The following is a 26,174-nucleotide window of genomic DNA, read 5'->3' as shown; positions in this document are numbered from 1 at the left end:
ACAAAGAAGACCTAAGACAGTCGAGCAACTAGAAGCCTGTATTAGACAAGAATGGGACAACATTCCTATTCCTAAACTTGAGCAACTTGTCTCCTCAGTCCCCAGACGTTTGCAGACTGTTATAAAAAGAAGAGGGGATGCCACACAGTGGTAAACATGGCCTTGTCCCAACTTTTTTGAGATGTGTTGATGCCATGAAATTTAAAATCAACTTGTTTTTCCCTTAAAATGATACATTTTCTCAGTTTAAACATTTGATATGTCATCTATGTTGTATTCTGAATAAAATATTGAAATTTGAAACTTCCACATCATTGCATTCTGTTTTTATTCACAATTTGTACAGTGTCCCAACTTTTTTGGAATCGGGTTTGTAATATAAAAAGGTAACCCATGGCATTTTATTCCAGGTGTTCTGAAGCCATAGGAAAAATTATATCTTTATTTTAGTTGACGATAAAATTATAGCAGGATTTCGATTTTCGTGTGAATGAAAATAAATTTATATTAAAAAACTGTACGATATATTGAGCATTTTCTATCGCTTCTTCACACTTTTTATTGTTCAGTGATTGCTTTAGTCCAGTTTGAGATTCCTTTAGTTATTTCTATAATTGACATTTACACAAATGTTTTTTCGTATTGTTTTTAGGCTGCGAGCCCTGGAGTTCTATTTTCACAACCATCAATGGCTGAGATCACAGTTAGGCAAAACCTGTGATTCTGATGGCCAAATCAAAACCAGACCCGATTAGTCCATTATTATTATCTGTGCTAGATGAAAGCTTGCTCCAGGGAAAAGCGCAGTCATTACTATTACCCAGTAATCAGAGAAAAACTTTATTGACTGATACTAAAAAAGAAAAACACTGCAGCTGTCTAAATAAGTACAAGAAGCAAGCGTGTCTGTCCATGAAAACCAGAAATCCATTACAGTGACAAATAGACTTGCTTTCGGCGAGGGAAATGAAGTCCTGCTTCATGTGCATGCTTTAATTATTCCAAGCAGTTTTTATGAAAAAACAGTCCTTCGTTTACCCTTTCCACAAATGGCTTGTCCGTCAAGCTGCTTGACCTCTGAGTCTTCATGTTGATAAGGGCAAAATTTGCATCGGCAATCTGCTCTCACATCTGGCCCCTTCAGTTTTCATACAGGGCTTCACAGTTTAGATCAGTAAATTACTCATTTCTGTTGTGTCAAACTTTGCTACTTTATTTCATATGTATGTGATTATTTAGCACTGTAAGGGGTGAAATGGCTTTGTGTGATGGTTTCTAATATGCTTGAAATAGTCTTTTGTCATCCCGTTTCAGCGCTGCTGGCGGCAGTTTTGGGATTTAAGGTCAGACGCGGTGCCGGGACGGGCAGTTTGAAGGATTCTGACTCATTTCACAGTGGAACTGGACGACGCTGAAACAAGCTTTACTAAGCTGCAATTTCACACTATAGCGGCACCGTCACAAATGCAATAAGCAGTATGGGTCCACATGCCTTTTGTTACAGAAGTAAAATTCATTACATGAGGTTTTTGGACAGCATAAATTCTGTTATTGCTTTTTAATGTCGCCTGACTCTACCAACCTGTTGGCGTCTGAGATCGCTCAAAAACGCACTGCTCCTCAGGTGGCTGTCTGGAGAGGGTTTGCGAGGTGAAAGGTTTGCATTCTGAGTGTTTGGCCTGTCTCTCTTGGCTCTGCAGGTGTCTGATTGGACATGAGCCGGCGCTCATTGAGGCAGAGAGACGAATCGCTCACAGTTGGCCAAATCTCTAATTCGAACATGCTGAATCCAGCCCCCTTGCACTGCGAGATCAGTTTATTGTTTTTATCTGGCTCTTATTGCATTTTATACGTGACTCGTTGCTTAGAAGAATTCCCCCCTCGGGCTCTGCAGCATTTTTGCGGATGACAACTGAAATATTATCCCCCCAAATTCGACCCCATTTGTTACAGCATCTCCATCCCTCTAGACATGTTCAACAAAGCAAGTCTTAACAGCTATCACTGTCAAACTATTACTGTTGCATATCTCAATGTCAGCTCATCATGTTACAAGAACAAAACCTTTCATTATACGTCAAAATTCGATGAGGGCGCTACTTCTTGTCTCCTAAAAGTTCCATTCTGGCATTTTCTGCTGCTTTTGCTCTGGCCATTTAGCCTTAAACTCACATAATTGGATTACTGAGCCCTGGCCGTTAGAAGCCACTAGCATAATCTCCTGCGTTAATAGGCCGTGGTATTTTCAAATGCACCGTGCCATATTTGGGTTAAGCACGATTACTGTTGCAATCTGTTTGTTACAGACACATCCCAAATGACACAATGAAAGCTCAAATCTCAGTGATGATGTACTGTATCTGTAAACCGCATTGTTTTAAAATACATTCCCATGGTTGGGAATGTAGCTCCCTGGGTCTGTAATTCACACGTTTTTGCACCATGCACCATGGGATACCCTGGCAGGGTGAAAATTGGTTTATGTGGTAGGGTTGACACGTCGCTGGATGTTTTGGAAGGATTATCACAGCTTGAGCAGTCTAGGAAACAGATCTTCATAAGTTTCTTGGCAGGTTGTGGTGCAGTAGTACCTTTGTCATTATCATTTTGTGTTATGGTATGCCTTGACATCTGCATGTTTCAGACTGTTTGATCCCTTGAAAATGTTTACTTTAGACAGGGCTTGACATTCAGTATTGTCATGTGGTTGTCCTTCGGACAAGTAAATTTGTCATTCACTTGTCCGAGTATAAATATTACTTGTCCGAAGAAAAAAAAAGATATTTCATTTGAAGTATCAATATACTGTAATTGTTTCGGATCTTGATTGGTCAAGTTTGCTTATAAGCGTTTTACCTAGTGTCCGATGCGGGCCACCTACATTTGTTAATACTCTCCATGATTGCTATAGAACAAAGGCAAGCAGTAATTATTATTAGTGTCAGGACTGTACGTTGACTTTTTTTGCACATAGCACTGGTGCTACAGAGGCTTAAAGTTTTGTAGTAGGCCAAACAGTTGTAGCACAAGTATAAAACGTCTGTTGTCATTATTAAAAAAATATGCAAGTGCAGTTCATCACATGAATAAGCAGTTAACTGACAAATGACATTAATGTTACATACAGATGGATAAATTAGGGCCATATAATTTTTAGTTTACCTAAATTTGTTTTATTTTTCTAAGTTCTTTATATTAAATCTTTTTACTATACAATAGAGGTATATTTGTCCACATAAATTACTGTAGTATACTATAGTGTTATTTACTATAGTAAACTGCAGAAACATTCCTAGATACTATATTGTTTTTGAACCTTGCTATAGTATAATACAACAGTGTTTACTACAGTTTATCAGTTTACTACAAGGGTACTAGAATTTCCTTTAGCAAATACTACAGTATTTTTTCGTCCGAGTGTTTAAGTTAGGACTTTTATTTTGACGGGTCTTTGGGAAGACGCTTGAGTTTTAGTGTGTTTGACCATAGCTTCACTCAAACAGTAAAAGGCTGGTAAATAACCTCTCAGAGCGACTCTGGAGATGAAGTTTGTGTGTTTATATCCTCATACGTTGCAGACGCAGACAAATCCTCGACCATCACTCGTGTAGTATGTTAATCTGTGCACCTCATTCACTCAGACACGCAGAGCAGCCAGATGACATGTTTAAATAACAGGGTTCTATATTGTATGGACTCAATGCGGTGCGCCATTGATTATTGTCACACATTAACAAGCACAACCACGACAAACGCTATTCACACAAACACGCAGCTCTGTCTAATGCACATATTCTTATTATTCTTAGCACAGACTGATTTTTTTCGTAGCACTGTTATTATTATTTTTTTTCAAGTTACTTGTCCGGTCGGGCAGGTAAAATTCTCTCTCACTTGCCCATACAAAACATTCACTTGTCCCAGACAGGCGGACAAGCGGTAATGTGGAGCCTTGCTCTGGAGTCAGCATTTGTTTTTTCTAAGCTCTGTCACTTTATCGACTTTTGCATTATTTTACTTGCCAAATAGTTTGTTTGAATATGTGAGTGAGGCTGTTTTTTTAGTTACAGGTCATTGATTTTTGTAGTTTTAAGAGCAAGTCTCTTGAGAAAATAAAAAGCTCAGGTTTCTAGTTTGGGCCCAGCAAGATTTGCAGTGTTAAAAATGTAACCATTTGTGTAAAAGTTTAGCTCAGAATGTTATCTTAATACTTATTCACTATTATGTACTATGGGGATGTTTTGCTATTAAAACTAGGACTGATAATGTAAACAAGTGCACATTTAGTTTTATTTATTTATTTTTTTCCACTTAACGCTGGATTTGACTATGTTTGATGGGTCAGTGCCATTTATGTCTAGACATTCAATAATATTCTGCTGACCATCCTCGGCAAAATCCAATGGACAAAGTTCACATGTTGTGTAAAATTGTGTGAAATTTTTAGAGATTAAAAAAATGTCTGATACCTCACAAATAATATGCTTCTTTAAACTGTTGAGTAAAAGCTTAGTTTTTTAGGCAATGACTGAACCTGTCCTGAAGTGGATCAAATCCCTGCCGCTAGGGTACACTAACATGGCTTTCCTCAGCCAATCACAAAGACGCCCAACAGACTGCATAAATCAATGGCAGGGCGCCGGTTGAATTTATGCACAGCTGTAAATCTTATTTATTTATTTTCAGCTTCTGATGTATTTGAATAACTGCTTCAGTTCCCACGTTTCCTGATGCCTCTTATTGGTTCTCTAAAGGTTAAATTCTCTTCAGCTATAACACACAATATGGAAATCTTAGAGTTTCTGCATGAGAGCAATACAATGGCAATCTCAATTGTTTTTTCTAGAAAGGTCACAGTTTATTTTCAGATTTATTTTGTATAGCGACAGTTAGGGAGAAATTGTAATGCCAAAGTTAAAACACTTCCTTTATAGGAGCTGTATTTCCATTATGGATTTTTAAATACAATGTATGGTTTATAAAGAAATCCGATTATAATCATTCTTATATGACATTTTTTTCCTTTTTCTGTTTAAAAACCAAAGGATTTCTTTGTAAGCTATGTGTCCGCTTACTGTAGATCACGTTGATATAAAAATGAAACGTGATGAGTGAACAGTAATGGTAATTCTAATGCAGATGAGCACACTTAAACCTGTTTTGGTCACTAAAAGGCAAAGATAACAAAGATTTTAGATTCGCAGGCCTAGGTCACATAAAGTCAAGAGAAAAATATAATTCCAAGGTTTTTATGATCTCCGAATGAGATACTATCGTCATTTTAGCCGTCCTTTAAATCCATATCATTGCAGCTGCATGCAGAATGTTTTCAGGAGAAACTCTCGAAATTCCTATGCAGTTGCCAAGTTGTTGCTTGAGGTGGTTGCTTACTGGACCGAGTCAAGGAGCTCACCCCTAAATCTCAAACCAAAACGTTGGATGTTTTGCAGAGCTCCAACAATGTATAAGTAGACCATCAGCCTCGAGGGCTGGTTGGTCTTTGGCAGATCTTTGGCTGATCTTCTTTCTTTGTCATGTTAACATTTATCTGAGCCAGACAGAGGAGAGCGAGGGAGAGAGAGAGAGAGAGGAGAAAGGAAAGTGTGATGTTGACATGTCTTTTCACAGAGTGTTTTGACAGGTGTACGCAAAGCTTCTTTCTTTCCTGGTTCTCTGTGACTGCCCCTATCTGATCGCTCTGGTTTCAGACATATTCATCGTCTGGTAGGAGCAATGCAAGTGCGCTTTTTGTGGAAGCTTTAAGTAAAGGTCAGCAATAAAGTATTAGATTTTATCTTTTGTGCTGTTGGGATTGTGTGCTTGATCTCGCTCAGGTACTTTAATGCTTCAGAAAGCATCACTTGTATATAGATAGTTGGATTGGGTCGATACCAAAATTTTGGCTTCGGGATGATACCAGCCTCGAGTGACTTGGTGTCAGTATTGAATCAATACAGTGTGGAAGATCTAATGCTATTAAATTAGCGCCATCAATAGTGCTAGCAATTCATTGTCAGTGCTTTTAGTTTTTAAGGAGTGTATATGTATCCGCATTATACGCCACAGTTCCTGTTCTTTCTTTGATGTAGCTAGCGCTGGATAACGTTCACGGTCAATATGGCTTTACGTTGTCACCGTTCCCATGATCTGTTCTGCTTTATCAATAAGCAAAGGTGCGTCCCAGTGGCCTATTTCATCACAATGCTGAAAGCCTTTCTCCATCTATCACTCTTCTTTGTCGTCTTTTCTCCCAGCCCCTCATTGTCATCTGAATGGCAACGGTGTGGCCACATGGTTGATCCTCAAACATGGCCTTAGCAACTAAACGTTGAGGCAACAGAGATGGCAGAATATTGTTCCAGGGCATTTTAGCTTGCTTTTATAATTAGACTTGTCGATTTTTACCTTTTTTAATATGACAGTGTCAAGGACACTGCAGTGCGTCTAGAAATAGAAGCTTCAGTGTCCCATTGAAAAAGTTGCAACAGGATCCACCGCTGATAAATTCCACTTTCCATTCCACCTAGCTCTCTATTCATCCGCTCGTATTTTAAGCACAATGGCCTTGTGTTAGCGTATATCCATCCTATTATAAAGATGCCTGCTCAGCCTTACGGAAATTAATTTATTCCTCAGCAGTCAATCACACCACTGCACATGTTCACTGCATGCACAGCGTGCCACTAATGCAGATTTAATTTATTAAGGAAAAATGCACCAGTGGATCTCCGTTTCTCTTGTTTACATTGTTTGTTAGTCTGGCTATGTTGGAAGGTGAGCTTCAGATTGTTTAGATTTGCCCAGCACTAGATTCTAGAAACATATTTGTGTGTTGTATGGTTGGATTGTACTACACGCAAACCAGATGCGAGCAAGCTTTTCCATTATTGCCGCATGTCTTGTACCGCAGCCAAAAGGAAGCCGTCGCATCTCACGCAGCCTTTGGCTACAGCTCTGGGTGTAATTTACGGACTGCATTCGTATAAGAGAGATGATTCTTTCTCCCTCAGATTTCCAGATCCAACCTTGGGGAAATATCTCAGACTTCATTATTCATTTAGTGCGGTGCTGAAAAAAGGTTCTCTCTGTACATATCTTTAATACATCACGTTTACAAAGTTTTCCCTAAAGATGAAAAAGATATTGCATTAAGAGATACGGGTTCCTTTTCATCACGCTCGTATAAGCCTGTCTCCGAGAACATTACTCGTTCTCCAGTGATGGTAGAGAAGATCAAAGCCCCATAGTTCTTTGCGTCCTGCTATTAGTTTTGTTCTGGCTGGGCTGAACTTGTCAATACTGCTGTGAATGGACTTGTGGTCGACCAGCGGGGGTTTTCAATAGCTAATGTCAACATCCAAAGAAGAGGATAGCTGTTGGCTAATATATTGACTATATGCATACATGGTTTACACATTTGGCAATGGTATATTGAATTCCTGCCATACAATTTTCCGTAGACATGAAAATATATTTAGCAGTGTTCAACTGGCCAAGCAGGCATGATATTATCAGTCAATAGTGATAATCATGTTTCCATATATCGCTCGATCACTATAATGGACACTCTCTTCCTGTCTCCTTCCTGACCTTAGTGTATTACTCTTACAAAACGACTACAAGAATGTGAGCTAATGAAGACAGAGGTCACGATTTATCTCTTAAATGACACAAGTTGCTTTTACACATATGCTTATCCAACCGCCACAAATGTTGATGGTCGCTAATTTTCCTCTAATGAGATGACAATGACATAAACCTCATCCTCCAGCAGATTACTCAATGTCCAGCCGGCCATTGTGTCAAAGGCCTCCGGAGGAGCAGCGAGTGTAATGGTGCCGTTCACTTTCACTCCAAACATCGTTTCTCATTGGTTGGATTTTCTTCTCATCCATCTTTTTGCTGTTGTTGAAGCCAAAGGCTCTGCCTCGTGGGCTGGAGCTGTCTCGCTCTGCTGACTTAAGATAAATATGTAGAAGTGTGCAGAGTAATTGCTTTCAGGTGCCTCTTTCAAAAGTGTCTCCTGCTTACTTTGTGTGATGTACTGCACTAGATCTTAAGTAATGGCAAATGATGTGCGCAGCTGTGCATTTAAAAGTGTTTAACAAATGACTCCACGTTTATTGTTTTAAGATTAGCATATTCCTGAAGTTTATTAAAATTATAAATTGTGATTATGTTCTACCTGCTACAGTATTAGACCTAAGAGGTCAAGTGAATTCTTTTCAGTTTAGGTCTTGGCAAAAATGTATATGTCATGCAGTGTCACACGGGTTTGCAGAGAAGGGGACTTTTTATTTATTTATTTCTCATTTATATCTCATTTAATAACCATATCTGAGCATTGAGGCTTGTAAATTTGGGAAAATTTGAGTTTTGTGAATCGTGATGATGTCTTAACAACACTTACAATGCTGAAATGTTGTAGCACTGGATAAAACACATTTGTAAATTCTGATTGCTTGTTTGAGATTAATACAATAAATTAGAAACAAATTTCCTATGATTTTATAATGAAATTAATACGTGTTTGTATTAATATTGTGAGCAATATTTTGGAGTATTTTTATCAGAACTATAAAAGTATGCTTTTTTAAAATCAGAAAACAAGAAAAGAATAGAATAGAAAAAGAAAAAAGGGAGAGAATTATAGAAAGTACAAATGTTGTGTGGGTTAAAACAATTCATGGCCTTTTAAAAATGCAGTAAATTCCTTTTATTTGCTAAAAGGAGTTCGGCTGGGCTTTTGGGCTTTGTGATTTTCATCAGGTAATGCAGGTTGACCTTGTTTTGTGTGGTAGATGGTCTGTCCGTTTTACCTGGGATTGATCTGGTAATAGCTTCCCCTTCAGAGCCATTAATCTTTTAGACCTACATCGGGCCTCCACAAGTGTCTGTGGAAAATTCACTCGGTTTAATGAAGTCTCAAATCATTATTCCCATTTTGTAATAATGTAGTGCTCCAGTAAACTTACAAAAATCACAAGGACAACGTCACTGTCTGTTTTGCTTGCATTAATAAAAGACTTCATATTTGCATATTTTCAACAGTCTGTTAGTTGGATTGTATGTGACCCGATTTGGAGTCCAAATTAAATCACATTTGCATTCAACCCCTTTACTGTTATTCTAGTTTAGCCATATTTCATTTCTCATAGACATTTTTTTCCCTCCCCATGAGTTTTATTGGCTTCTTGGCAGTAGAATCGCCAGCCTTTGTCAAAGCTGTCTTGAGCATTAGGGCTTTGGTTTCATTGCTTATTCCGGAAAGCTTGTGTCGGCTGGTCTCCGTCTCTAGTCCAGATTGCTCTTTGGGTCCGTGTGGAAGGTTTTGTAGAGGTTTAAAGAGTCAAGGTGCTCTCAGCAGCTCTGTCTGGTCCATTCCCTGAAGTCGGCGCTGTAATCTGGGTAAAGGCCCATGAGGTTCTCCAGTCACCATCCGCTGACAAGGCAATATATCTTATTTAGTGTGCGTCCAGCGCTCGGCCTACAGCCGCATTGTGTCTGGCACATCCTCGTACATGCTTGCACTTACTGTACACCTCTCAAAGCGGCACAGAAGTCGAACTGTTTGCTGTCCTAGATTCTTCAAAATGTCTTCTTTTGCGTTCAACAGTAATTTTTTCGTACTGTGGGAGTCAATGGGGGGCCAAATCTGTCTGGTTATAAGCAATCTTCCAAATATCTTTCTCTGTGTTCATCAGAACAAAGACATTTAAACAGATTTGAAACTCGAAGGTGAGCAAATGATGACAGAATTTTCATTTTTGGGTGAAGTATCCCTTAACATATGGTGGTGGAGGTGGCTGCCCTCCTCGTGGTAAAGCACACCCAGACAACTTGCAACATTTCTGAGATGCCCGTCAGTGAATTTACTTGGACAGGTGAACGGCTCTCCTTGTGTTTGAAGTGTCAAGGACAAGCACACAGACTTCATCCAGGCTGTCTAGGCGCTAGGGAAAACACTAGAGCTATGCCTATGCATACTTGGAGGTGTTGACCACCATGTTAATATGCATACCGAATGATGTACGCAGAGGTAAGAACGTCCTCATTTAGATCTCCAGACAGGCTCAGCTGTGATATCAGTAAATTTAATAAGATGTGAAAAGGATGTGTTATGGCAATATAAGAAGCTTTAACCTTTCTGGTGATGTCTGATGTTACGAGTGTCCATGATCTCTGCACACATTTCTCATTTAATTCCAGTTTTTATTATTTTTGTTTTATGGCTGCTGAATAGTGAAGCCCTTTTATTCTTTTATCAAACTTGACACGTCATTGGATTGCGGTTGTATTTCTGCCCGTTTGCTCTCCTCTCGTGTTTTGAAAGACACTCGCGCTCCGTTCTGTTCCTGCTCAGGGGACCTTTTCTTTGTGGCCTTTCTGACGCACAGGTTGAATTACAAGAGGGATGAGCTGATCTCGGAGATCGCTTAGACAGATTTGCTTGCAGGTTTAGCACAGCGTCGCATCCCCTTCACCAAAAGTAACAGCACGCATCTTTTATTAAAATACATGCAAAACAATAATGAAAAACAAGATTGGGTTTAAAACACTATGCAGTTTGTTGAAATTGTCATTTAGGAAACAAATGGGTCATTGATACTGTTACATTATGATGTCAACCGTGAGAATATTAACATATGGTCCACATATTACACTCTTTTGTATTCTGCAACTTCGGTCACAAAAGTTCTTCCTGCATGCAACCTTAAAAGGGACCGTTCACCCATGTGCTTTTTATTATTCACCCTCACGTCTTTCCAAACCTGTATGACTTTCTTCAGCAGAACGCAAATGAAGATTTAAAAAAACTTTGTGAACTAAACAACAGGCGTTGTTTGACCACAGAACGTCTAAAACATCAAAATCTGTATTTTTTGTGTTTTAAAGAAGAAAGAGTCATATGTGACATACAGTAAGTGGAGATAAACGATGACACCATTTTTATTTTTAGGTGTATTGTCCTTTTAGGCCACCACTTAAGCTGAAGGCATGTCCTGTCTAAGCCGTGCATTTTAAAGCATTTGACTCCGTCTGATACCATCTCGGCACCAACAGAAATGCACCATATTTGCCGGCCCAGGGATTTGTAGCATCCCCGCTGGTTTAAAATGTCAACGGAGTAAAATGAAGGGCCAAGTAGCAGACAGAAGATGACAGGCAGGCAGCAGGTTTACAGCAGGATGTGTACTGTGCGCCCTCATCTTATCTGCTGTTATCAGCTGCCTCCAGGACCCTGCCCTCAGCAGAATATCAATGCTTCTCTGTCTCTCAGCTGACTCTATAGACCATGCAAATATGACTGATAAAATAAATTTGGCGAGTTTATGGAGAGGCAGGAGCTGCCCGAGGTTATACGTTTCTCGTACGGCTGAGGTTAAGCTAACCTAATCCCCTCTCTTTCTGTCTCTCTCTCCCTCTCCAGGTGTTTAGAAAGAAAGCTGTTGAACTGGGAGAGAAGCTGTTGCCGGCTTTCAAGACCCCGACCGGCATTCCCTGGGCTCTCCTCAACCTGAAGAGGTCAGTGACGCACAAACATGATTTTACAGGGTTGTCATTGAGGGATGTGTTTTCTGCACGTCTGGCTAACTCCCAAGGGCTGAATCTTCAAAACTAGTAGCATGTAACTGTGACCTATGGATAGCTTTGTCAAATATGAAAGCAAATACAGTTTTGCGGGTCTGTTTTGGTGTAAAAGCCATTTTCTGCCTTTTTTTTTAACAGTCTTTCTTTGATACATGTGATGTGCTTTGAATTTGGCACATTTTAGCTTGCTTTGTCTCAGAAATGTTAAGAGCTTTAAATCAGATGCTGATGCTCGAAAGACATCTACCTATAACTCTTCTATTGTGGTATTCTGCGCAGAGATTCTGAGAAAAGCGACATGTCGGAGGTTGATTGGATGAGCCGTCACCTCGCTTCCCAACACTTGTCTCTTTACAGCCTGGAATCGCTAGTCAAGATGATGCAAACTCGCTAGTGAAGACGATGCAAACCGAGTGGGCAGCACATAGCAGAGAATTGAAACATAATTCACTTTTTATCAAAGCTCTTTCTATTAGTTTGAGTATCCAGGTTATAAGTCCTTCTTTAAACTGGTGTAGAATAGGCTTGAAGCTCTCAGTCAAACGCTCTAAATAGAGCATTCACTATTTTATATAGAACGGCTAATAACATGGCTACAGGACAAATTGCCTTTAGTTCCTGTCAGTAAATACAGCTTTCCACCATATCTGCACTTAGCACAAGTGCTCCTATCACCTCCGGTGAAGGCGAGTTCCTCTTTCGATGTGGGTCACTAGCTACATCATTAATTCTGTCCACACCGCTAATGTTGTTACTTTGCGCTATTGTTCTCTTTCGCTCGACCACCTGGTGCCGTGATTATGTAAACGTGTTCATGTGTTGTTATGTTGTACCGTAATGCTTTTTTGCAAGATGTTCACGGTTGAAGGCATTTATGAATGCATATGTTTTGAATGGGATTGTGTGATTTCCAGTGTTGGGTAAGTTACTCTGAAAAAGTAATTAATTACTAGTTACTAATTACATATTCAATAGTGTAATTAGATTACTGTACAAATTACTCTCTCCAAAAAGTATTTAGTTACTTATTACTAATTACTTTCTATATCCTATATCAACCTTGATTAGTTAAGTGATTCAAGGATAGGCATGAAAGGGCTCTTTTAATTCATTTAAATAAATAATATTAAACTACATAAAATACTCTTATTAACTGACCAAAGTATTACAAATGTGAGAATTATACATTAAAGCACAGATTTTAAAGTTAGACTTTGAATTTTGATGTCAATTCCACTATTGCACACACACATATTACACAAAGTATTTAGTTTAATTACATCAATAGTAACTGTAATTAAATTACAGAAAAAATAAGAGTAATCCCTTACTTTACTTTTTCAAGGGAAAAGTAATTAAATTACAGTAACTAATTACTTAGTAACTAGTTACACCCAACACTGGTGATTTCCAACAATTGTGGGATGAAGTCAACTCTCACCTTCTCAAGCGTGTGCACCATCGATTCCCACCATTCATACGATTTTTTATATTAAAATACGAATGTAAAATATCATCTGCCACAAAGTCAGGGTTTATGATAGCTAATGGCAATTATGGCACCATTTTTTCAGTCCTTCGGTTAGGGTTTATTTTCAATTCAAGTGAAGTTTGAGTAGGTGCACACTTGTAGTTGCAGTTTTCACTAAATATGGAAATGGGCACGGTTGATATGCTAGCGTACTCGCTAGAGTTAATTGCAAAACCTCACCCATAAAGTAATATAACATTAGGTAGCGGGAGCTTTTAAACACTCGGTGACAAGCTGTTGTTTGTTAGAGAAGTCCTCAGTGGCGCTATCATGCTTGATATAGCCTTGCGTGTTAAAAGCTCCAGAGAGGAGATCATAATCAGATTCAGCGTCTGATGAGAGCATGAATCACAACCATCTCGAGTTTCTATGATATGAATTTGTATTCTCCTCTGAATTTTTTTAATTGTGTAAATTTGAGATGATCTCATGTAGTAGAAAATGATACGTTGCGGGGTAGTTATGAAACCCACGTAAGGCCTTTATTAGGAAGGGATGATAAACAGCCCATGAATCTAAGTTCGAGCAGTATATTTGGACAGATTCGTCTGAACGTCAGACAACTTTATGGACTCGCCGATGTGGGTATTAACCCACTTGCAGTGGGAGCCAGCTTCTAGCCAACCGATGTTTGAATTTTTGTGACTTATGTGTGGCGTTATTATTTTGCCGTCTCTGCCAGAGTCCCCAGAGTTCCAGGCAGCAAATTAGAGGAGAAATAAGACAGAAGAGGCCTAATTTTACAGACAACCTTGACCTAGATTTGGCTGGAGCAAGACTTGAGAATCACTGTGGAGGACTTTTCCTTTACAGTCTGCTTCTTTTTGCACATATACAGTATTCCTGTAGCTCGACTGGTACCGCGTGGCGTTGGCAATGCCAAAGTTAAGGGTTCGGTACCCAAGGATCGCATGAATTGATCAAACATATTGGCCTGTCGAAAAATGCACCATGCAAATGCATACATGTAAATGTTATGCAAATGGACATTCATAAAAGCAATTTCCAGGGTGAGCATACAATTCACACATTGTATTATCTCCAATTGTAGCATAAAATTGAAATGTTAAAGTTTAGTGGCATGACTTCCACGGTGTTTGAAATGATATCAGCGGGAAAAGTGTCATTATTTGCTTCTTGGTTCTTGCGAGCAGCCGTTTCATTTGTTCTTTCTCTGATAGCGCTGTAACAGTGGTTACCATTGTTTAATGCCTGATTACTTCACTTTTTATCACTAAAACACATGTCAGTTCGCTCTTGAAAGGATACATTCATGAGCCAATCCGTTTCACAGAATTTGAAAGTGTAATGAGCATTTGAAGACATCAAAACATTGTTCTTTGGAGAAAAGAGAATAACAGTAAAGGAATGACCAGTTCTTTTCATAGAGAAGTTGAACATTTGCAACACGTATACGTACACACTTTTCAACTCTGATGGTCTGAGTGAATGAATTTGAAGAAAAAAGCGAAATAAAGCCCTTAAAGCGACACTATAGAACTTTTGCTCATGGTTCCCCCATGTGGTTGATAAGCGCAATTGTCTGTTACCTGTGGGCAGCGCAATACACCTGAATTTGTTTACTAAGCTGATGGAACCGGCGAATGCAGAAACGTTGTTTGGAAACCATGTGGCACTCTTCCGCAGGCAGGGGATGGGCCGGGGCTGTGTACCGACCCGAACGCAGAACTTACAGCGGCAGTAGTATTTGTAGTAAAGACATTATTTTAAGGTCGAAAAACTACAAAGTGTTGCTTTAATAAAGCTCTCACAGTTGCAAAAGTCCTTACGATGTCGCGGCTTATAATTTGTTAAGATAAGTTATGATTTGCACATTGCTAAATATCTGTGTGTTGCATCAATATTTGTAAAGCATAACCCTACGAATACTTCAACTTTGGTATATTCTGTTAATATTTGAAGTCAGCTTTTTGGATCTTGAAAGCACATGATAAATTGTTACGACTTAGAGCCAAGTCTTGTCTGCAAAACTTCTGCTAAATTATGTACAGTGTTATTTTCACATTACCGTATAGCCCCTAATGGGAACTTTATGTTCTAATTCAAGTGAAACCCGAAGAACGGCTAGTACAACCTTGATGTGTGTCTATTCCTCACACCCGTACCTGCCCCCTCTTACGGTTCCTCCTACGCCCTCAAATGCGGATTTACGTTTCTGCAAATTCCACATTTGCTTCTTGTTAACTATTCAAGAGGGGAAAGTTTCCCTCATGCATAAACATAAGTGCTTCATTACATGTTTTTTTCCCTCTATTCCCCTTGCTTAAAGTCAAGCAGCCTAAAGCATTTCTCTATTTTTACTTCTGCATCCGACTCTAAGAGACTTTATCCGTCTCTTAGAGTCGGATGCGTTTATCAGTTAAAGTGCGGAATTAAGTTTCTCTACTTTCCCATACTTTTCTTAACCCCTGGTCCAGTCAGCCCATCACATCATAGTGCGCATTTGTGTGTGTGTGAATGTTGACCCGTGTTGCTTTGCTTTAACATCCTCTGCTCCAGTGACATCTTTCTCGTGGGCATTTCTTGCATGGTTTAAGTTTATTCCGCACCCATCTTGTTTGTATTTTATAAGAACTTGAAAGACAGAATAAGGATTACCAAAGCCTCTAAATACCAGTGTGATTTCTTTATACACGTCAGTTAAAAAGTATTTTTAATGGATTTTTGATGCAAAGCAATTTTAACCGATTTTTCATAAAAGCTGTTATTGTACTAAAATTGTAAGTGAGAATCTGGCAATACAGTCATTATTCTAATATTTTATGAATTGTGAATAATTATCTAAATGAATTATCCCCACAACCACATAGCAATGCACTAAACTCCATTCAAAACACATTAGCAACCACATAGCACTGCCCTGGCAACCGCCTCCTGCGCTGGCATCCTGGCAACAAGTTTTGCATGGTTAAGCATCCCTCTTGTTTTGTTTGGAAAATGTAAAAGTCTATGTATTCTGACAATGCAATCTGACGCGTAGGCACGGTACATGCAACAGTGAGTCACATGGATGACATAAGCACGCATGCATCAATAGGCAGCGCTCAAACGAACCGCGGGCGTGAATCGACACTGATTTTCTATTGAGGTGGGTAAATGTGCCTTTCACAATGTATTCGCCTCATAAAAAGGCAAGACGGTAATTGCTTGATGGTTGCACCTCGCTGCGATGCTCAGCGTCGGTTCAAAATGTAAGCTTAATAACAGAGTTTAGAATAGACGTCATGCCGCGTGCTGTTCTGCCATCATTTTCCTCTCCAGATAATTGATGTCCTCTAAATGGTATTTTACAATTGTTCACTTTTATTTCAGCTACTCATCTATTACAGATATGCCAATGGGTTATATAACAAGCATATTTATGCCCGATAGATGCTTTAGACGGGATTGATGAGGCCGGAGCTTTTAGTCGTGCGCCCGAAAAGCAAGAGGAGGGATCGTGAGGTCAGATCATAATGAGACATTACTCTCCTCTCTCCCTTCGAGAGCCGCAGCTCTGTTTGATCCATTTTTAAGACGCTCTTGTAACCCCAGACAAAATGCACAATGATGGAACATTGTTCTGCTGTTTCATTGAGCTTTGCATTAAGCAGATGTCACAAAATAATAAACTGTACAAACATTATTTTTACTAATTTGTGTTTATTGACAAACGGCCTGGTCGACTTTGAGCCTAGAGCGTAGAGCCATGAGACCCGTTTAAAAGACTTGTGGGATAATATTTTTTAGGAATATGTGGTGTGATTGGCCTAATTTTAAGGGTAATTTTGGAGAGACCAAAATAGAGGTCAGTGCTGTTTTCATACAACACAACAAGGGTTAAACCCGATTTCTGTTTGTGCTGTTGGATCAATATCAGTGTTTTGTGAAGTAAGATGGCTTTATAGATCTCTGTAACGTAGAGCATGTATGTGTAGCCTATGGCCTACCTAAATCAACTGTCTGTGTGACCGGGAGACTGGGAGAGCATCACTGGAACATGTCGATGTTAAACATAAAAGTCTGGCTGTTTTATCAGCCTGAGGATACATGAGACTGTGTTCGGTTGGCCGAGTTCGTATTTCACTCCAGCGCTGGTTAATTATTCAGGCTAATGGTATTTTCTCTGTGCTCTGTCAGATAATTTGTTATATATCCCATACTGCTCATTAAGTGTCTGTCTGGGTTTCTACAGCTCACTGTTTCTAAAACAACAGTCAAAGAATGGCCATTTAATGTTAACAGACTTAAAACACTAACTTGACAATAGTTTTATGACAAAAAAGACATTATGGAAACACATTACATTACATTGTATATATTACATGTTTTTTTAATTAAAATTATAATAGGGCTGTCAAAAGATTAATCGTGATTAATCGCATCCAGAATAAAAGTTTGTGTTTACATAATATGTGTCTGTTTACTGTGCATATTATTTTTGTGTTCATGAACACATGCACATACATGTTTACATATTTAGAAAATATTTATATGTATATATTTATAATTTAAATTGTTTAAATTGTTGTTTGATATTTTTATATCCTTAAATATATGCATATATGTGTATGTTTTTATGAATTCTAAATTAATATGCACCGTACACAGACATATATTATGTAAACACTAATTTTTATTCTGGGTGCGATTAATTCTAAATTACAATACATTTTTCGTTTTTCATATTCGTTTTTTTTTGTTCAAAGTTTCGTATTTAGATTTCACAATTTAGATTTTTGTTGTAAACATTTATTTTATGATGATATATAAAAACACTACACCTTTCATCAAATTTTTTTTTTTTTCTCACCACATGATTGTTTGCCACTATAAAAACTCCCAAAAGTTTTCCAAAAGCTATTCAAAAGCACCTCTAATACAATAATACACTGTAAATATTACACTTTACCTATATATACAGGCTTGACTAAAGATCCGATCAAAGAAAAGACCATTCAAGAGTTCTTGGACTTTTAAATATGTTCATTCTGTTGTTTTGCTTGGCATCCTTTTTCTCTGTTTTCCTGAATCCATGTTACGTGATTTAATCATCTGTGTAATGAAAAACAAATTGGTTTGGCACATTATCATCCGCAGCCATGCTTTCATTTTTAGCGTGATTCCTCTTTCTTGCCTCGGACCAGACGTGTGTTTCAAAGAGAGGTTTGTAGAGATCAATGCAGTGTAAAATATGATGACACCGGTAGCAACTCTCGGAGGTGTTTGCGAACGTTTCCTGTTGTGCGAAGGCCTTTATTTCTCTAGTTTTTATCATGTGAAGAATTAGGCACTCCAGGCTAAAAAACGTCCTTGTGGCGACAATATGCCGTACATTAATTATACAAACGTGCGTTGGATTGTTTGCCTTCCAGTTGCATCATAACGCATAGAAATATGCATGTAAATGTATCTACTGACTCTTTTGTCGTATTCTAGCGTTACTGCTGCTAGTTTACTGTCGTAATGACTTTAAAATCCTTCGCAGTCTGTTTTGTACAATGAAGCTGTAAAAGTAAAGTGGAGGGTGTCGGTCTTGTAAAACCGTGATTACGTGCTATTACAGAGAAGTAATTAATCTTAATAATTGCCATCGACACAGAGGCCCACATAGGGCAGATCTGCAGGCGGGTGATGTTGGAGTAACAGCTGGCCAGGAGACATCTTAAAGAGTTTAATACAGCTTGTCAACTTTTAGTTGAGTCCAGTGTCACTAAAAGTCAATAAAGATGCTCTGATCGTAAGAGGAGTTGAAGGAAAACATGAGCACTAAGTAAAATAAGGCCATGAAATCAGCATGGCAGCTGTGTAATGATTTCATCGGATTAATTTAAGTTTAAATAAACTGTGAATTGTAACAGATCATAAGTCCGCAAACATGAGTAAATAAAGAGATGGCTTTTAAAACTGTGAAAGTGAATTCACTTGCCAACTTTGCTCACTGTGTTTAATGTATTTAATGTGATGTGTTTTATATGATTTATATACAGTAATGTATCATTTTATCCACCAGTGCTTGATTGGATTGTTATGTGACGTGTTAAAGCATATGGCAGAATATGATTGATTTATTGTTTTATTTTCACATCCAGTTATCAGCAGAAAAGAAGTCGGTGGATAGCTGAAGAAAGTTATTAAGTTACATTTTGATTACAGATTGTCAAAGCAATATGTATTTCGAAAGGTTTACACATCTTGCAAAATAAAACCAAATAGGGTCATCTTTGAATATGCAGCCACGGAAAAAATTAAGAGATCATTTCAGAGACTGTTTTTCTGGTTTTAAAATGTACTATTTATACGTATGCGTTTAGGTAAATTATTGATTTTGCTTTATTCTGAGAACTACTACTAATATATTTTTACCAAATTTCAAATACAAATATTAACTACGATATACAATAAATACAATATTAACTACAATATTTTAAATACAAATATTGTTTCTGTTTGCATTTATTTGCAGAAAATGAAAGCTGGAGAAACAGGTCAAAATAACAGAAAAGATGCGTCTGTATTTTCAGACCTCAAATACTGCAAAGAAAAGTTCATGAAATGAAAGTTCATATTCACTTTTAAGCAATACAACAGTAATATTTGTACATGTATTTAGGAAAAGTTCAAAAATATTTTTTAATGTGATAATCTTTTATAATCTTTACATTTTAACGTGATCATTTTTATCCAGTTTTCGTGCGTCTTGTCATGCTGTCAGTCTTTCACATTGCTGTTGGATGACTTTGTCACTCCTGAGGTTTGATTTTGTTGAAATACAACATACACTGGAGTCTGGAATGGCCACAATACATCTAGAAATGCTGATTTGAAATGAAAATTTGGAATTGTTTTCCGCGGCTGTACGTATGTTCATTGGGGAATGTGTTGAAATTTGATTAATCATAAATTGCATTACAGATACACGACTTATATCTCTTCCTTTTTCTCTCTCCTCATGTAGTGGGATAGGCAGAAACTGGCCATGGGCGTCAGGAGGAAGCAGTATTCTCGCTGAGTACGGGACGTTGCATTTGGAGTTTATGCACCTCAGCGCACTTTCCGGGAGGCCTATATTTGCTGAGAAGGTGAGCGCTAGTTCATGCGTTACGCCTCTGCGGCACATTAAAGACCTTTTTCCACACTGACTGAACTATATCTGAACTGCAGTACGTAACAAGAGTGACCACAGTCACCCGGTTTGACCTCCGCTCACAACCCAAGCAGTAACACTGAGGCTTTCTTATGCGGTCTTGTGAAATGAATCGGCTGACCTGACCTGCAATATAGAAACAAGACAAATGACACTATTACTCTCTGAATGAGGCTGTACAAACTGTGAAAGTGACCTAGTCTGTGGATTTATGAGTCCCGTCTCCGCAAAGAAGACATCAGCCGTATCAAAAAGGCCATATTTACAGCGTTTCTAATAGCTGCGCTCGTGTTTTGCCAAGGCGTAAACAATTGTTTGTCTTGCCGTTGCAGGTAATGAATATTAGGAAAGTGCTGAATCGCCTGGACAAACCTCAAGGATTGTACCCCAATTACCTGAACCCAAACAGCGGACAGTGGGGCCAACGTAAGTTAAAAACACAATACACACATACAGCTTTTTAAGAAATGCTAAGCAGTTGTGAATCATTAGGCCCGATTCACATTTCGCGTCTTTTCCGCGCACATATTCGTTATTTTAAATGTAGACGCTTGCAAATAGGGGGCGCAGTGCAGCGCGTAAATTTTTCTAGATGCGTCGGCGCCACATTGAGATGGAAATTGTTCAACTGCGTTTTCCGCGCAGTTTTAGACGCGAAGTGCGAATCAGGCCTTAAAATGAACTGAAACAATCACACGATGTGCTTGTGAATTAAACAGCATGCAGTAGGTTTGTTTATTTTCAGTATATTATTTGGCAGCGCCGAACCTTCCTCTCGTCAGATACAATTTGCTTGTACACGACTCTTTTTGTAACGCCATTGCAGATTCAGCAGCGTTCCGAAACACGCATATATAATAATCTCTAGGTGACGGTATGTTTTTCCTGAAATGTCCAATTGAAGCAGTCATGATTACAATGATTTAGCTCAATCATCTTTTTCCATCAGACGTCCAGCGAAACGCTTTCACTTCATGGAATTGATTTTCAAGTGCTTCTCTTACAGATAGGGAGCTGTTTCGTAAACACAACTCCATCTCTTACTGATTTCCTATGATGACATTAGAATCCCAGAGAATACAGTATTTGCCTTTGACTGACGGAGACTAAACGAAATCGTTGGTGTGCGTGTTTGATACCTCTGTTAGGTTATTGAGTTGAATGAAGTAGAAGGTTGTACTGGTCCAATGTGTAATTATTTGGAGGATCTATTGACAGAAATGTAATACAATATATAAAGTACATAACTATGTCTTCAGAGGTGTATAAAGACCTTACATAATGAAGCGTTATGTTTTTACTACACACACCGCCATTATCTCCTTCGGCAATGAAGCGAAAACGTGACAACATCTTAGTCCCGTGTCAGCCACCGTGGTGTTTCTAAAGGGTGGAGTGAGCTAGATGCTGCTAAATTTCCTACACTAGACGTTTAACTGCATTAGCGGTTTGCAGAGAGAGAACCAAATATACCTGGTTCTGCTTTTAGATCATCTGTCTTTGTTTCTTACCTTTACTGTTTTTTTGTTGGAATTTTTAGATGAATATCTAGAGCTGGTATCGCTAAAACAATAATGTTGCGTCTCCACGCACTTTTCGAATTTCATCGTCCATGCAGGATTAAATATGCAATAAGACTCTCCTCCTCGCGCAGCTGAGATGCGACTTCACTCAGGCCTGCGTTAGACGTCCTCGCTCTGGGGCATTTATTGGCTTTTTAGTCCGAGAAGAAGCGCAGTGTTCATGGTCAGCGTTGACGCCGGCGCCGATGATGAAAAGCCGCAGGAGAACAAAGACGCCGCAGCGCGTGTAGTCAGAATAGCGCAAGAGTGCGTTCTGACAGACGAACGCGGCCGGAGAGCGAAACGAGAGGCTTTTGAGCTGTCAGAATGTAATGGTCTGAAACGAGGTTTCTTTACGTGCATCGGAGCAAGATCGCTTTAACAAAAATGCGTTTGTTTAGAAGATCGTAGGCAAAGATGATCAGAGATGGCAGCCGGCCACAGGGAGACGAGATGATAACGTGCATTTAAAAATAGCTGTCAGGATTTGTGCCGCACACGAGTCGCCAAGAACAGTCTTGAAGGGCTTTCCATATGGGTCAGTTGTCTCGTCGAGGGGCTAGTAGCTCAAGGGCTGACCTTAATGAAAGGACAATCTTTTATGTTCTACCATCTTTTTTCTCCCTCTCTTTTCTGCCTGTCTGCTGTCTATATATCAGAGAAAACACTAGTCTTGGTGCTACTCGGAAGCGCGTTTTTACGGTTGTCTGCACCGTAGCTCGATTTCTCTTGACATATCTATCACACAAACAAGTGTTTAATGAGGTATAAATATTCATGAAGTCTGATCATCAATCAGACATTCACACAACTGCTCCCAGACCCCCAGATTCTCATCTCTCACAAACAGTGAAGTGGACAGCACCGAATGACCTGCACGTTTGGGCGTGCCACCTGGAAACACACACACATTTGTTTTCTCTTTATTCACACCGGTATTCTGTGGTACGATTCCTGAGCTAAAGATTGCATAACAGACTTTTTATTTATTGTATTATTGTAAATGGATGGTAGGATGGTTTAGTGGTTGAAGATTTGTCTAGTAGCCCTCACAGGTTGTAGGTGCCAAACTTAAAAAATGATTTGTAATGCGTCTTTCATGTCAAGCTACATCTGTCATTCTTTTACAGCATTTAATATTTATGTACAGTATATTCACATGTGTAAGCATGTGTATATATACACAGTACAACTGTGGAAAGATTGATTTCAGTTGAATTTACTATATATAGGTATGTGTTTAAGTCAAATTATCATTTTTGTTTCATTCTGTGAACTGTGACAACATTTCTCCCAAGTTTCAAATAAAAATATTGTTTTTTATTTGCATTTATTTGCAGAAAATGAAAACCGGAGAGACTGGTCAAAATATTCAATATTTGCACATCTTAAATACAGCAAAGAATGTTTAATGTTTTAATAAACATTACTAATGTTTTCACATGTATTTTAGGATAAGTTCCAAAATGATTATTTTTCACAACTTTCATTTGTCTGCATTCTCTCAGTCTTTCACATTATTGTTTGGTGTGATGTTATGTCACTCCTGAGGTTTGTTTCAATTCTTTTCAGTTTTTTTATCTTAAGTTTTTCAGATTCCGTTCTTTTGCTTCTTCTTACTTTTACAATGTTTATCATTTTATTGCATACTTTGGGGAGAGTGTTGAACAAAGGATTTTCGTGATATATCATATGTGACCCTGGACCACAAAGCCAGTCATAAGGGTCAATCTTTCAATTGATTTAAACATCATCTGAAAGCTGAAGAAATAAGCTTTCCTGTGACATAAAGTCTGTTTGGATAGTACAATATTTGGCGGAGAAACAACTATTTTAAAGGGGTCGTATGACACGGCTAAAACGAATATTATGGTTTGTTTTAGATGTAATGCAATGTGTGTACACGATATAAGGTTCATAAACGCTGTATTTTCCACATACCGTGCATGTTTGTATCTCCTCTTTGCCCCGCCTCTCTGAAACACGCAGATTTTTTACAAAGCTCATCGCTCTGAAAAGCGAGGTGTGCTATGATTGGCCAGTTAACCAGTGCGTAGTGATTGGTCGAATACTGCAAGCGTGTGAAGGAAATGTGACGCCTCTTACCATATTTGGAACATCAGGTTCCAATTGTACTGACAGGAACGCCCACCTTACTTGCCATTACATTTGGGCGGTCTTAGTCAAATCATACCACGAACTGACGTAGATTTGTGGGGGTGTGGTTACACGAGGCGTTTCAGACAGGTCTGGGTGAGCATTCACTTTTACATAGAATGCATCTTTTGTTCCGACACTTTAATTTTTGCAATTTTACGTGTCTAATACATGCATGGGCGACTTAGAACACACCAAAGACACAGAAAAACACGTGTTCACGCCATATGACCCCTTTAAAATCTGGAATCTGAGGGTGCGAAAAATCGAAATATTGAGAAAATCGCCTTTATAGTTGTCCGTCAGAGGCGCTGTAGCAGGCCATTGCTAAGAAGAAACATGTTTGTAACTCTCTGTTGGCTTACCGCTGTAGATGAACCCGAAAGCGGAAATTCTAAGCTTTACATAGATACATGATCTTTACTAAATATCCTAATGAATTTTGGCATAAAAGAAAAATCGATCATTTTGACCCATGCAATGTATTGTTGGCAGCTATTGCTACAAATATACCCGTGCTACTTATGACATATTGTGAACAGGTATGTAAGTGACAAATAAACTTGAACGCTTGTGCAAAATTAAATCAACACCAAAGTCAACAGTCCACATCTCAAGACTTTTACTGGGGTCATTATTCATCAACCATTAAACAGACAAGTGTCTCCTAAATGTGTGTGTGTGTGCACTGAGAACCTGTTTATGTAGCAAAATGTATGTTATTCAGTTTAACCCTCTGTCATTTCTGTTGTGTTGCAGATCACGTCTCTGTAGGCGGCTTGGGCGACAGTTTCTACGAGTACCTGCTGAAGGCCTGGCTCATGTCAGACAAAAGCGATGACGAGGGGAAGAAACTCTACTATGATGCCCTGCAGGTAAGGTCCACCATTACAGACATGCAGTAGGAGAGGTGCTACAGTCTGCTAGCGGTGCGATCAAATGAGCAGGCAGTTGCCGACTACACAACAGTAGGGTTGACATCCATGTTCACGGAAGATACCGTCAGCGGGAAATTGAAGATACGGAATGCTTAAGCCTGGGGAGTGTTTGTTTCTCCACCTGCTGTGACGTCTTGTCGAGCTTTGGTAGTTTAAATCTGAAACTCGAACTGTGTTAAGGCAATAATGTATCATGATTATTCATTTAAAAGTTAATATTTGAAGCAGATTTGCACTCGGGACAGTTGTGTGCAGATGTCTGCGTAATTGCAAAGGTTAAGGAAGGCGAATAAATCCCACTGTAAATAAAAATAAAATGCTGTGAATAAGCTAACGACAATTTGTTTCTAGCACATTTTACTTGCATTTGTTTCATGAATCAGCACTGTATTCAGCCTGTAGTGTACGCGTTGACTCTGCTTTGGTCCTAATAGATGCCATATTTAATTCCACACGGTTGAAAATGACAGGGTGGAAGTACAGTCTGTACCTCGATGATGAACTTCTTCTGTGAACACTTCTGTTAACCTCTCAAAACATTTAACACAGCTGAACTATTCTTTCACTGTTGTACATCTCATGTCTGCTCCGCGTGAATTGATTTTGATGAAGTATTCATCGTTGGATTTATTTTTATACAAAAGCATCTGCTTTGTATATGTAAAGGTTCTGGGTTACTAATTCCCTATCTAACTTCTTTTTCGAGGTGTTTTTTAATCCATTGTCATTTGGAAACATTTTTATAACAATCCAGGTACACGTCAGCGTTACATGATGTACAGACTGTACTTTTGTACCACCCCACTCATTCACGTCACATTAAATATTATGTCTGCTGTGACTCAGTATGTTTAATAGAATAACAGAAGTGTTTGTTCTGTGTGATTGTTTCAAGGGTTTTATTTTTTATTTCAAGTTTCCAGCTGTTCCAAGGTCAATATAGTGTTTGCATTGAACATTTTTGTGTTGCTAAGCATGAATATCAAGAAATGTGTTCTTAGCTGCTCTTTGGGTTGTGAATCGGATTTCCTCGTACTATCCACTTATGCCATCCACTTTATTTTCTGTAAAGAGTAAAGTGTGTGTGTGTGCTGCCACCAGGATTCGGCTGGGGCTGTAGGTGAGAGCTTGAGAAAGCTGGTATAGACTGATTGTTACAGACCATGAACTCAATCCTCAATTTCATTAGAGAGGAGCATCTGAACCTGCCTACGATAATGCTCTCCCTCTGGTCGCCTGTCTGGGAG

The 26,174-nt window shown here is 38.8% G+C and overlaps 1 protein-coding gene across 1 annotated transcript in view; it reads left to right on the top strand.

The window, feature by feature from the left end:
* The window catches only part of man1a1 (mannosidase, alpha, class 1A, member 1), an 85,007-nt gene that overhangs the window by 47,410 nt on the left and 11,423 nt on the right, over window positions 1-26,174 (top strand). Inside the window, exons 5-8 of the mRNA XM_057352878.1 lie at window positions 11,432-11,526; window positions 20,082-20,205; window positions 20,603-20,696; window positions 24,749-24,864. Coding sequence (XP_057208861.1) covers window positions 11,432-11,526; window positions 20,082-20,205; window positions 20,603-20,696; window positions 24,749-24,864 — 429 coding nt within the window. The remainder of the gene's footprint in view (window positions 1-11,431; window positions 11,527-20,081; window positions 20,206-20,602; window positions 20,697-24,748; window positions 24,865-26,174) is intronic.

The sequence above is a fragment of the Triplophysa rosa genome, linkage group LG15, assembly GCF_024868665.1.
Source record: "Triplophysa rosa linkage group LG15, Trosa_1v2, whole genome shotgun sequence".
Taxonomy (NCBI): Eukaryota; Metazoa; Chordata; class Actinopteri; order Cypriniformes; family Nemacheilidae; genus Triplophysa; species Triplophysa rosa.
Note: the sequence above shows the minus strand (reverse complement) of the source record. Positions and strands in the feature narration are given on the sequence as shown.